Source organism: Euleptes europaea, chromosome 19 (assembly GCF_029931775.1).
Source record: "Euleptes europaea isolate rEulEur1 chromosome 19, rEulEur1.hap1, whole genome shotgun sequence".
Taxonomy (NCBI): domain Eukaryota; kingdom Metazoa; phylum Chordata; class Lepidosauria; order Squamata; family Sphaerodactylidae; genus Euleptes; species Euleptes europaea.
Window position 1 is genome coordinate 3,724,444 of NC_079330.1, and position 13,063 is coordinate 3,737,506.

The window sequence follows — 13,063 nt, forward strand, 5'->3', positions numbered from 1 at the left end:
CCTGAGTTCGATCCCGACGGAAGTTGGATTCAGGTTGCCGGCTCAAGGTTGACTCAGCCTTCCATCCTTCCGAGGTTGGTAAAATGAGTACCCAGCTTGCTGGGGGTAAAGGGAAGATGACTGGGGAAGGCACTGGCAAACCACCCCGTAAACACAGTCTGCCTAGCAAACATCGGGATGTGACATCACCCCATGGGTCAGTAATGCCCCGGTGCTTGCACAGGGGACTACCTTTACCTTTTTACATTACTGAGGCCCTCCCCAAGGACAGAAAAAGACACACAGCTTTCTAAATTAACGACAAAGGAAAAAAAGCCCTGAACACAGCATGGATTTCTATTTGCAATCATTTATTTATATCTTGCTCTTCTCCCCAGCTGGGACTCACAAGCAGCTTATAGAACATCGTTCTCCCCTCCTCCATTGTCTCATAACCACACTATGAGATAGGTCAGGCTGAGAGTTGGAGACAGGACCAAGGTTACTCAGTCGACTTCCAAGGTAGAAGTGGGGATTCAAACCCAGGTCCTCCCAGGACCCTAGTCCATCACTCTAACCTCTACATCACACCGGCTCTCAGCCTGATGGGGACTGAGTATGTTCCAGGAGGCACAGAATGTAAAAAAGCAAACTATGGGGGGGGGGGGATCAGAAGGGGCAAGAAATTAGCTTGCTCAAGCCAATTGTGAAGGGTCAAACCTTAAGCTACCTACCACAGAAGCGGGAGGGGGGCAACAGTTTTCACTACAAAGGTCCCACAAAGGTCAAGAGACATCAACCCTATTCTAGGGTTGGTCAGGGGAGAATGAAAGCAGGAGATAAGCAACCGAGATAAGGTACCCAGGAGATAAGGCCTCCTCTCACCTGTATAAAACTTCATCAGAGACGGGACTAACAACTTGGTGGAGAGGGGATGGTTCTCTATCATCTCAAAGAATTTCTGCGTCCGCGGCTGGACGGCCGGGTTCGTCATGAACATCACCTCCACCAGCTTGGCGACCAGGTAGGGGTTTCGGATGTAGTTCTGGTTGCAGAGCATCACAACGAGGAACGTCACAACGTCCTGAGTGCAGGGCTCATAAAGTACCTGAGGAGAATATCTGGGTGGGGGGGAGGGTGAAACGGAGAGAGGAACAAGAGGCAGCTTTCTTGAGTTATATGGTCTGCGGCAGCTCAGAATTCCTATTATGAGTTCATGTGTTAGTTAACTCCCGCAAATGCTACCTTCTTGCACCCCCAGACAGATGGTGGTCATGTGACCCACAGGTAAATATGCAGGTTCTTGCATGCATACAGCCGACTACTGCATGGCAGCAGCATCACAGCACATGACCCATGGCTAGTCCCACAGCTCCCGCTTAGGGGCAGGATGCTACTAGCATGTATCAGTAACCACAATAAAGGGATGGAAATGTTTTTAGACGGGGTACCCAAGAGAGGCAATAAGGGACATAAGAGATTAAGAGAACCCCAAAGGGGGGGGGGGGAACAGCACACATCCCTCCATTCTAAGCCAGAGACAGCCCGGTCTTTCCTCAGTCCTTTAAACAGAAATGCTAACACCCCTGGATCCGCAAGACTCTCTAAGAAAAAAGTTTCCACTTACTGTACAATAAAAAATAAAAATTCTGCAACATCTTCCACATAAAACTCAGGCAACGCTGCAAACACTTTCGGGACGTCAAGGCTTAAAGGCAGTTTCATGCTGCGTAGACAGGAGGAAAAATATTTATCTGAACAGTGAGCTGTTGACATCTGCAATTTTTTTCCTCTTTGCTTGAGAAATTCTGGCAAAAAATATTGAAAGTTGATTTTATCTATTATTATTTATTTTTTACAGCTTTTACCGGAACATAGAATAAAACTACAATCTTAAAAAGGATTTTAAAAGGGCAGGTATCAAATCAAAAGTATCTCCATAGCTTAACATAAAATGCTAAAATAGTTGCAATAAATATATTATACTAAAATTTACCTAAAAGTTAGTTGTGGCCAATATTAACATTACCACTAGTGGTCTCTCTCAAACGGACCTTAATAGCTACTGAGCAAAATTTAGCAACTTGGGTAAGACTAAAGGTGTCCCCCTTCCCATAGCAGAAATTTCATTTCCTCTTCTTCTGAATCAGATTCCCTTAGGTTCACCAGTGGATGAATCAAGTTTTGTCTAATGTCCTTATAATAATTACATCTAAGAATAACATGGCCAGAGTCTTCAATTTCTCTGGCCCCACAAGGACATTTGATTTTATCTACTTGCTCAGGGTATTTACATGTCGCCTTTCTAATTCAGAGAGGTGCTCAAAGGTGGTGTACAGTCAGTGAGATCATACAAATACTACAGGAATTTAGATTTATTCCACTGTGGACTAAAGACCACCACAACGACAAAAGCACGGACTTCGCCTTTTCTGCAGAAGGCACTGGGCTCTGGCGTGCCCTCTCCAGACACACTCGCTTGAGGCAGACTTCTTTTCTTTCTGGCACCAAATTAAATATCTGAAGAGCAGCTTGATATCAAGTCAAACCATAGGTCCATCTTGTTCAGGTCTCTGACCAGCAGAATATCACCAGGGTCCCAGGCAGAGAAAGACCTGCCCCTCGATACCTGCCCCTTGAGATCCATTAAATGGAGGTGCTGCATGCAAACTTCTGCATGCCAACTGCGTGCTCTACCACAGTGCCACGACCCCCTTCCCAAGGGAACATCATCCTTCCTAATCTCATCCCATTAACAGGCACCTTTTAAAACCGCATCGTGGCATTGCCGGTCAAGAGCATCTCCCAGTTTTTCATAAGCCCAGCACTGAACCTGCCCCACCTGTAACACTTGCAAGCTCCCAAAAAATTAACTGAAGAAGAGGAAGAGTTGGTTTTTATATGCCGACTTTCTCTACCACCTAAGGGAGACTCAAACCGGCTTACAATCACCTTCCCTTCCCCTCCCCACAACAGACACCCTGTGAGGTTGGTTGGGGCTGAGAGAGCTGTGACTAGCCCAAGATCACCCAGCTGGCTTCATGTGTAGGAGCAGGGAAACAGATCCAGTTCACCAAATTAGGCTTAATGTAAGCACTTGTTCCCGATGCACCCCCACAAGCAACACTCGCAGACAGGTAATCCAAAGAAGAGTTGACTTTAATGGAGATCATACAGGTCTTCAGAGCTTGCAACAGTAAAAAAGGCAGGAATGGGGCAAAAGGGGCATACAGCAGACTATATGGAGAAACAGGTCATATCAGATAGCACAGGTTGGCATGATAACCCCTCAGCCCGACGGGCCAGGCTCTCACGAGCTTCAAAGCCTGAGAGGAATGCAGTCGTTAGGAAAACAGTCCTTGAGCAAGGCAGAGCATCTGCGAGAAACCAAAACTATCCCTGAACGCAGAGAGCAGACCTGACACTCCACCACTCCTGTGGAGGAGTGGGGAATCGAACCTGGTTCTCCAGATCAGAGTCCACTGCACCAAACCACCGCTCTTAACCACGACACCAAAGCAGCTAATCAGGAATTCCACTGGCACAAAAGCCAAATCAGGAACGACAAGGAGATCTTTGAACACCACTCACTCAGGGTAGGCAGGGTCGAGGATCCGCAGCAAGAGCTGGATCACCATGCCGTAGAAATTCAGGCACCTCCTCAAGAAATTCTCGTCCAGCAGGCCAGCATCCGCACAAGCTTTGCACCGCACCAGTTTCTGCACAAGGAATGGTAACAGAAAGGTTATCCAAATGCGCTCCACCAGAAATTGAACCCCAAACACAATCAGGGTTTTTTTGTTTTTTTTTAGGCTGCTGACAAGGGCCCCACACCTGTCAGCATTCTACCTCTCACATCACCATGTTCCTCGGAAGTTTGCTCCAAGCAGGCATGGCCAGAACTCTCCCCCATGTATATGAACAAAGCAAAGTCAGGACTGACAGGGTCAAAGTCAGAAATTTCAGTCAAAAACAGGGGGGCCGGTGGAGTTTGACCCTTTTTTGAGGGCAGGTTTTATCCCAAAGCTTTTTTTGTCCAGCCGAGTTATGAAGTGTTTGTTTCCACCTAAGCTCTGAGACAACATTTCATAAGCATCTTCGCCCTGTCTCCACAAGGCAGCAACAGTTCAGGAATAGTATGTAGATGTATAAACAAGTGTTCACTTAACCGTGGCTGTGTGGCTCTAAACACACACAAGCAGGACCCAGCGCACACTTTGAAGCATTTGTGAAAAACTCTGCATGTGGCTGGCTGGCTGCCTTCCTAAACCTTCAGAGCCACAGCTGAGCACGGGACTGGTCAGCCGTCACCTAAAAATAGCCACAGACCTTGAGTTGTGTTTTGCAACGTTTCAACATCTCTCGATGCCTCGTAGCCAGGGGGGAATCCTTCCATTGGCTCTCATTGTTTTTCAGGTCTTCCACCGTCCTGTAAAAATGGCACACATAAAAAACAGCTCTAGCAATCAGGTTAAAAAGCGTAAGCTTGGGCAAATCAAGAAAGGGGTAGAAATAAGAGCTCCCCAAGCTGTGAACAGAGGCAAGCAGTCCGCCTGGGCCCCCTTACCCTCCCCTCCTCTGGGTCAGCAAGTTGCTGAAAAATAAATTGGCTAATTCGATCAGGCTCCATTTTCATTTTGAACTAACGAAAAAGCTTTTAGCCCTTAGGAGTTGCAGGAAACACATGAAAATAAGCCTCAAGAACCTAAAAGGTTTAATACTTTCATGAAGTACTTGAAGGGCTGTCATAGAGAGGAGGGTGCCGAGTTGTTTTCTGTTGCCTCAGAAGGTCGGACCAGAACCAACGGGTTGAAATTAAATCAAAAGAGTTTCCGTCTAGACATTAGGATGAATTTTCTAACAGTTAGAGCGGTTCCTCAGTAGAACAGGCTTCCTCGGGAGGTGGTGAGCGCTCCTTCCCTGGAGGTTTTTAAGCAGAGGCTAGATGGCCATCTATCAGCAATGCTGATTCTATGACCTTAGGCAGATCATGAGAGGGAGCCCACCTTGGCCATCTTCTGGGCACGGAATAGGGGTCACTGGGGGTATGGGGGGGAGTAGTTGTGAAATTCTTGCATTGTGCAGGGGGTTGGACAAGATGACCCTGGTGGTCTCTTCCAACTCTATGATTCTATGAATGATGGCCCGAGAGAGTTGCGTTTATATGGATGACTCTGATTTATCGTATTTGCAAAGAGCTTTGGGATGTGTCTGATCACAAATCAGCTTTCTAAGAAGGAGACTGGAGCTTTGACCACGTGCATTTAGTGTGTTCTCATGGCTGTTTTGGCACTCGAAAAGGCATGAGGGGGTGAAAGCTCCCGTGGCTGCTGTGCCACACGCCCAGTTCAGATTAGGGCCTTGCGGCAATTTTTTAAAAGCTACAACTGCTTCTAGAACGGCACTGGCGGCCACTGGATGCACCCATGGGCCACCATCCTGTCCAGTTTGGCTCTTAGTCAGCATTCAGCTGAATGTGTCTTAACAGGCGGTTCAGTACTGGACAGAATCTATGACTGCTTCGCTGAACTGACCATACAGGATCGCCTTACAATGAACCGGACCATAGGCCATATAACTCTGTACTGCCTATTCTGACCAGCTGCAGTTCTCCAAGGTCTCGGAGCACAGAAAGGTCATTTCCCAGCACTTGAGATCCTGGAAACAGAGGCAGCAGGGATTGAACCTGGGTCCTTCAGCATGCCAACCAGGCGCTCTGGACCGGCTAGTGATCATTTAAATGTATTTGATGGATTTTTAGATTTTCCTGCCTAGCCACTCTGAAAGCAAGCAGCACAGTAATATTACAAAAACAATAAACTTTCCTCTTTAATGCCCAAGGTTAGGACTCCCAATCTCTCACAATTGCCCTTCAAATAAACCACTGAAGTAATCTTTGTCCTCATACACAGAATTCTACACGTTCCATTCCTTAGCAGGCTGCCTTCTGAGCACACCAGGATGCCGATCCCCTCCAACTAGCTCCCAACATCTGCATCTTCCTCTCGCCTCCCCACCATCCTCCCCCCACGCCTTTCCCTGCAGATTGTTGTGGCTGCTCGTGCCAAAATCCTGAAACACCCCCGTTTCCTTCTGAGCATACTGAGCTTGCCCTTGTCAACTTACGGCCATCAATTACGCGAGCCACCTTCGCACTAGATGAACAATGACGCTATTTGTGGCCCACAGGCTTTCTGGGAACATGAGGACGGCTCTTTCAAAGAAGACAATAACCCCAGCATCGGAGAGATCTGGCAGAAACACGACCCCCTCCCACAGCCAGCTGGGTTTGCCAAGTCAGGGCCAGGCTGTGCTCCTCTGGATCTGCAGTATTTCTACTATATGTCAGCAAACTCCATCTCTGCAGGTGTCAGAAGCAGGACCGGGGGGGGGGGGCTGTTAAAGAAACAGCATTCCTTCCCCTTGCTCAAGAGAAGCATCACTAAACATACATCTGGTTGGGAGTTGTGTCTAATTGCTTTAAATATTTTATTTACTTTGTTACATTTATGTCCTGCTTTTCTCAATCAATCAATTCAATTTATTACGGTCACTGACCAACAAAGCAAACATTCAAAAGGGATTCCCTGCTTTTCTCTAAAAGTGGGTTACTGGCCCAGGGTCACCTGGCAGGTTTCCATGGCAAAGTGGGGATTCGAACATGGGCTCCCCCAGTACCCAGTTTGACACTGTAATCACTATGCCCACAAGACTCCTTTTCTGTATACAGAACAGCTGTTCTCCTCCTTTTACTACACCTTTTAAAGAAGTAGCAAACAAGTATTTCAGGGTCTGCTCGGTGCCTCCCCGATCAGTGGCCAAAACCTCCTGCTTGAAGAACACTTCCCTTCACCAACAATGCATCAAGTGCGGCATCTAACCTGTTAAGCTCCCGGATGGCCCTCAGTCTTCGAATGTAGCGACGGCAACTTGGTAGGATGGAGAGATGGTGGGCGTGGAGGGTTAGGAAGAAGCACTCTGTCGGAAATTTTGGCTCAGAAAAAAGAGCCTGATCCCTGGCTGGGGAGAGGGGGAAGAAACATAACACGAGTGAATCAGGTGATGCTCTTAAGACTTTCAATCAAACGAGCCTTGTCACGTCTCATCTGGAATAAGACGTTTGCGAGGGTTCAGCACATCCAACACCTGGAAGTCACACAGCACTGGTGTGTAGCATCCGTCAACATCTTTGCAGGCAAAACAGATAATGGCAATGGCTGGCAGGGAATCACCGCTGGGGCAAGCGGCACATAACACACAAAGTTGCCCTGCAGCATGCCAGACTTCTTGGCCCATTTAATTCAGTGCTTTTTGCTCTGTCTGGCAGTAGCCTCGCCGTTTCTGCTGCCAGTTTTTCTTTTTTCACCGGAGACTGAACCTGGGATGTTATAAAATTCACACGAGTGGCCCTCGGTGAACTCAAGAAGCTGCCTTATACCACATCAGGTTAAACTTGTGGGTAGAGCTTAATACTAAGGGTTTTAGTGGTAAATTGTGAAGAGCTGTGCTGGTCTATGACTGTTTTTAATAAAGATTAAGATACCACATCAGGCCTCTGGTCTAACAACCGCAGTATTGCCAACAGCTCTCCACAGGCTCACACAAACAAAGGTCTTTCCTGGATACACTTACTACCCTCCACCCTTGTTATGCTGGGGATTGATTCTGCATTCAAAACTTCTACAACTGATCCTCATTAAACCCATTAAATCCTCATTAAACTCTCCTGAGTCTGACGGTGTCGCTCCCCCTAAACCCAGTATCACCCTATCTCTGCTTTGGGTCTTGGAGGTCAGCTGCCAGCTACAGTAGACAATACTGAATTTATTTACTTATAAGAAAAGCCATGCTGGATCAGACCAAGGCCCATCAAGTCCAGCAGTCTGTTCACACAGTGGCCAACCAGTGGCCAACTAGGAAGCCCACAAACGAGGCGACTGCAGCAGCAGCATCCTGCCTGTGTTCCACAGCACCTAATAGGCATGCTCCTCTGATCCTGGAGAGTATAGGTACGGATCATGACTAGTATCTCTTTTTACCGGTAGCCATGACTAGATGACGCTGGTGGTCCCTTCCAACTCTATGATTCTAACAGCCCTATCCTCCATGAACATGTCCACTCCCCTCTTAAAGCCTTCCAAGTTGGCAGCCATCACCACATCCTGGGGCAGGGAGTTCCACAATTTAACTATTCTTTCTACTTCTATCCTGCCCTTTCCCGACCAAGTCAGCCACCACAAAATAATTTCCCCCTCTACATAAAGAGTTTCGAGACCTTAACATCACAATACACTGAAAGCATACATGGATGCCACACCTGGCAAAATCTCAAAATACCAGAGGTGGACTGAGCAGGATTTCCTCTGTGGCTTTGATATTCTGTGCAGCTTTTTGTCCCCTCCCAGATTAACACAATTACTCCAAAGACAGCAACATAGGCAAATGTATATTTAATTTGCATGATGATCCAGGGTTGCAGAATTGCATTTTAGTTGGACCAGGACTGGGGTTACCTTGGAGAGCCTACAGCCCCAAACACTGCTCCCCAAAACCAAACCACAGATTTGCTTTTGTGCATTTCCAACCGGCAAGAGGGCGGAGATGACCACGGGGGGGGGGGGGGCAAGATGCACATGAGGCACTCACACAGCTCCGCCATCCAGCTGGCTACATCCTCCATGGTTGCTTTCACGCGTGTCTCGTCCGTCGGGAGGACGATACGACACCGGTGGTGGAAGATGTAAGAGGGGTCAACCGTCTCGAGCTTGATCTTTGTGCTGAGCTGCTGCAGCACCCACAGGAAGTTGAGCATAAAGCCATCCGTAGACACCAAGCGGTCGTCCGTCTGCAAGCCGGGGAAAGGCGGGCCAATGTTACCAAAAGGCAGAAACTCGTGACGGTGGCACCATGGTGTAGGCTGGTTTGCTCCTGGCAAACCACAGCGCCAGCCGTCACTGCCAATGCCACCGCCACAAAATTATTTGGCAAGTGTAAGCTGCAAAGTGTAACAGAGAAGCCCGTCCGTAGCCAGAGGCCTACAGGTGACGGCGCCACAAGACCCAGACAAAACGAACCGCTTTTCAGTCCCACTTTTTGATTTCTAGGGGAGCTCATTTGACTCTCCCACTGAGGCCAGTGGGATTTCAAAGTGCTCAGCTTTGCCAGGATTGCACCTGTGGTGTTTTGCCAGCAGTGGAAAAACGTATGATTGTATCCAGTTTGCATGAATGACAGGCTGCAATTTTTGGCCAGCTGGGCTCCTCGCCTGCCCTTTCCCACAGCTAGCGAGATAAGCTGCCCCACTTCCTTTTTTGTCCACCCTCACTTTCTTTCAAGTCTGATGGGGTGGAGGGGTATGAAAGGAGGAGGCGAAGGGCGCTGAAGAAAAGGTCTTAGGAGGAGGAGAAAAGTACTTCAAGTACTTGAAGGGCTGTCATATGGACGATGGTGCTGAGTTGTTTTCTGTCACGGGGTGTGGGGGGGGAGGGTAGTCGTGAATTTCCTGCATTGTGCAGGGGGTTGGACTAGATGACCCTGGTGGTCCCTTCCAACTCTATGATTCTATGATTCACTGGTGAGAAAACAGTTTTGGACACAGAAGAGCAACCAGGGGAAGCATCAACAGGGCATACGCTCCACCGCAATGGACAGAACAAGGGGAGACACCTCTGAGATGCTGAAAGTGGCAATTTAAAACCGAGGACGAGGAGCTTCAAGTTACAAGAAATCGATGCACAGCCAGAAACAGAGAAAGGTTCACAGCAACAGGGGGGTGGGAGTGGAAGGTTAGCAGAAAAAAATGCAAAATCAAGGCAGATCAGGGGAGCACACGTGAGCGGCAGCCAAGCACTAGCGGGCACCTCACCTGCATCTGAGCCTTCTTCATGTTGGCATTGACCATGGCTGCCATGTAGCTGAGGGCTGCCTCCCGGGTCTCCCCGTTGAGCAAAATGCTGTGCAGGATCTTGAATAGCTCTTGCTGAAAACCATACAAAGGGGAGAAGAACATATCTAAGCACTGGGGCTTACCAGGTCAGGTCCCACTAAAGAGGCCCTTTGCCAAAGACCCTGCTGGGAAGCCTGGCTGGGCTAAGCCTCCCCTCTCCCTTTCCCAATTGGCCCCATCCCAACGTTCTTTAGATGCAGGGAAATTACAATTTGTGAAAACGCTACTCAAACCAGCAGTGAAGTGGTTACCCCGCTTCATCAACACATACCCGTGCGGACTCCATGTAATGTTGTAAAGACTGACTAACCACCCGGGTGTTTTCCAAGGTAATGGCCGGCCCGGAGAAATATTTTTCGACCACTCTAGGCTGCAAGGACCAGAAAGAGAGACAGGTGAATGATACAGACTTCGCACTGCAATGACCATCAGAAGTTATCCTGGCTTTTTTTCTGGAGCAGGACATCAACCCAATTAATACCACTTACATCATCTTCAGCAAAGACAGAGAGACTGAAGAAAGCTCCAAGGTAAGAGAGTCTTTGGAGCTCCCGTCCCGTCCCAGGGCTCAGAGACTTCGGTAGCCATAAAGGCAGGGAGACAACCTGTGGGGAGAGGAGTGTGGCTGGAAAAATGACCAATGCACTGCCAGAACGCCAGAGGCGTGCACGCTGTACACCAGTGTGATTCGAGAGAGCTTGCTTGCCCCCAAACAGTGCAAATTTCACACTTACCAAGCTGCACACAGGATGGGATTTCCCAAACTTGATTTCACATAATTCACCTAATGCCTAGACAGAAACGAGAATGACAATTCATACGGATTCCCACACCACCACTGGGCTAACTCACAGAAAAGATCCACTTGTTGGATGGAGAGTTTAAAGGATGCCTCTTAAGAGCTTTGGCTACTTTTGGGGCCTACAGACTGCTGCCTGCCTCTTTAAAAGCTGCAGGCGTTGGAGAAGGCTGGCAGAGACCATGGTTTGAATCGGGGACTGCACAGCCCGTGAGCTCAGTGAGCCAGCGTGCAATCAGGCCTCAATGCCCTTGTCAGGCACAGAAGGGAACAGGAGTATACAGCAGCAGCCCATGTCAGAGGTTGGCAGTACGAAACCTATGGATTGATCAGGCCTGATTTCACCACTAAAGAACTTGTCCTACTGGGCAACAGAGCATGACAGTCCACCAGCCATTTTTCTGGCTCCAGAAACTTGCTAAGAAACTATTCAGGGTGAACTGACGACTTGTTAGAGGCTGAAGCCTGAAGGTGAAACGCATAGAATATCTAGGATATGCGTTCTGTATCCAGTTCTGAACACATGATAATGAATTGTGGTCCCCACCAGATTTTCCAGTTACCCGTTTAAGGGGCTTGAGTTTACATGAATCACAATTAAGTAAACGAGATGGAGGAGATCCGCTGTAAGTGCTGTGTCAAGCCAAGTCCACAGACAGGATATTAAGCTGTTTTTGCAAGAAGCTGTTGTTTCTTTTCTCTAAGACAAACATCGTTGGACTTACATAGTAGCTAATTTGGTGGAGACCTACCTTTGCATCTCTGTATATTTGTATATATTGCTTGTTTTTGTTCAGCACCGATTTTTGTGTATGCACGCATTGCATTAGATAGATAGGTTGTATTGCAATTTTTGATGTTGTTCCTATACAATATATGTTGTGTTTGATAACTAGATAGAGCCACGTGCTGTTATTTTGTTTGAAGTTTTCTGGCTCCAGTAAATCACCTGAGATACCCTTGGACTACCCCCAGAAATTTGCCCACTCCTCTCAGCAGCCCAGGGTGCAAACCCAAGCCTCTAGGCGGAGGGCAGGAGCCTGCCTTGTTCAGCAACCAACAAAGGAATTTTGGTCAAGGTTAAGTTCCTTGGAAAGTATGCTTGGCGTTGCCTCCATCTGCAGCTCTCCAACCCAACGGGGCAAACCTGTCCACCTTTTCCCGAGCCTCCCGTTGCTCATCCCAAATCACAAGAGACCTCACTGAAGACTGCACGTTACGTCTCACAAGCCAGCAGGGCAGCCAGCAAAGCAGCCAGCAAGCTCCAAAGCGGCCCTTCGAGAGTCAGAGATGGAAGTCAATGGGGCTACTGTCCTCTATACACCAAGCCCTTTGTCTTCCAGTGAAGAGCAGAAAGTCAGATGAACGCTGAGAGCAGGGAACAAGAGATCCTTATCTAAATGCGCCAACTCCTGCCATGTGCAGGAAAGAACAATAGAGGAGGAACGACAAAAGAAGGGCTGTGGAAAGCGAGCTCTCGCTCCTTGCTTAAGTTGCGGGCACTGAGGGGGAGTGGCTCAGTGGTAGAGCATCTACTTGGCATGCAGAAGGTCCCAGGTTCAATCATCAGCATCTCCAGTTAAAGGGACTAGGCAAGTATGCGATCCCTGCCTGAGACCCTGGAGAGCCGCTGCCAGTCTGAGTAGACAATACTGACTTTGATGGACCAAGGGTCTGTTTCAGTATAAGGCAGCTTCATGTGTTCAGGTCAGTCAACAGCGGACTCTCCTTTGGCTAACCCCCTGCAAAGCCACTGTTCTTCCGATGGGGTGGGGGGAGAGAACATCTGTATGATTCTTTGTCTAGTCCAAAGGACCCAAACCCATCCATGTTCTTGTAAATGAATACCTAGAATCAGAGGAATTTCCTTTTATCCGAAAGCATAGTTTGGTGACTTTGTCAGCAAACACAGCCTTGGTTTTCCAAAACCCCAACATTATCTACAGTGGACACTTTAAACTCTACTCCAAATACTTCCGGCTCTGCTACTTGACCCCTGTATGAACTAGGCCTAATTCTCAATGCGATGGGTAAAGCTGCACCTGGGTTGTGCCACTTCAGACTATTGGGAGGGGGCACTCCCATGAATGCTTTGCTAGCCCCCTCCCACAAGCCTCCTCTCAGAAAAGTAGCCATGTCGAAAAAGAGGAGCTCTGCTCTCGCCTGCCCCCATGCCTGCTTTTCAACATGTAGGGAATGGCTTTTTAATGCAGGGGGGGGGCCTGCCTGCAGTCAAATGTGGTACAGCCCGGGCCCAGGATGACCACCTCAATGCGAACGCAAGACCACAGACTGCCAGCACCTGCAACAGAGGGAGGAAAGGGATAAAAGGCAAGGAG

General features: G+C 48.4%; 1 protein-coding gene across 1 annotated transcript in view; it reads right to left on the bottom strand.

Moving 5' to 3' along the window:
* The window catches only part of UBE4B (ubiquitination factor E4B), a 50,126-nt gene that overhangs the window by 10,043 nt on the left and 27,020 nt on the right, over positions 1 to 13,063 (bottom strand). The window contains exons 13-22 of the mRNA XM_056865635.1: positions 10,660 to 10,716; positions 10,414 to 10,530; positions 10,197 to 10,295; positions 9,845 to 9,958; positions 8,626 to 8,824; positions 6,861 to 6,999; positions 4,309 to 4,408; positions 3,571 to 3,698; positions 1,607 to 1,705; positions 865 to 1,100 (exon numbers count right to left, since the gene is read on the bottom strand). Coding sequence (XP_056721613.1) covers positions 865 to 1,100; positions 1,607 to 1,705; positions 3,571 to 3,698; positions 4,309 to 4,408; positions 6,861 to 6,999; positions 8,626 to 8,824; positions 9,845 to 9,958; positions 10,197 to 10,295; positions 10,414 to 10,530; positions 10,660 to 10,716 — 1,288 coding nt within the window. The remainder of the gene's footprint in view (positions 1 to 864; positions 1,101 to 1,606; positions 1,706 to 3,570; positions 3,699 to 4,308; positions 4,409 to 6,860; positions 7,000 to 8,625; positions 8,825 to 9,844; positions 9,959 to 10,196; positions 10,296 to 10,413; positions 10,531 to 10,659; positions 10,717 to 13,063) is intronic.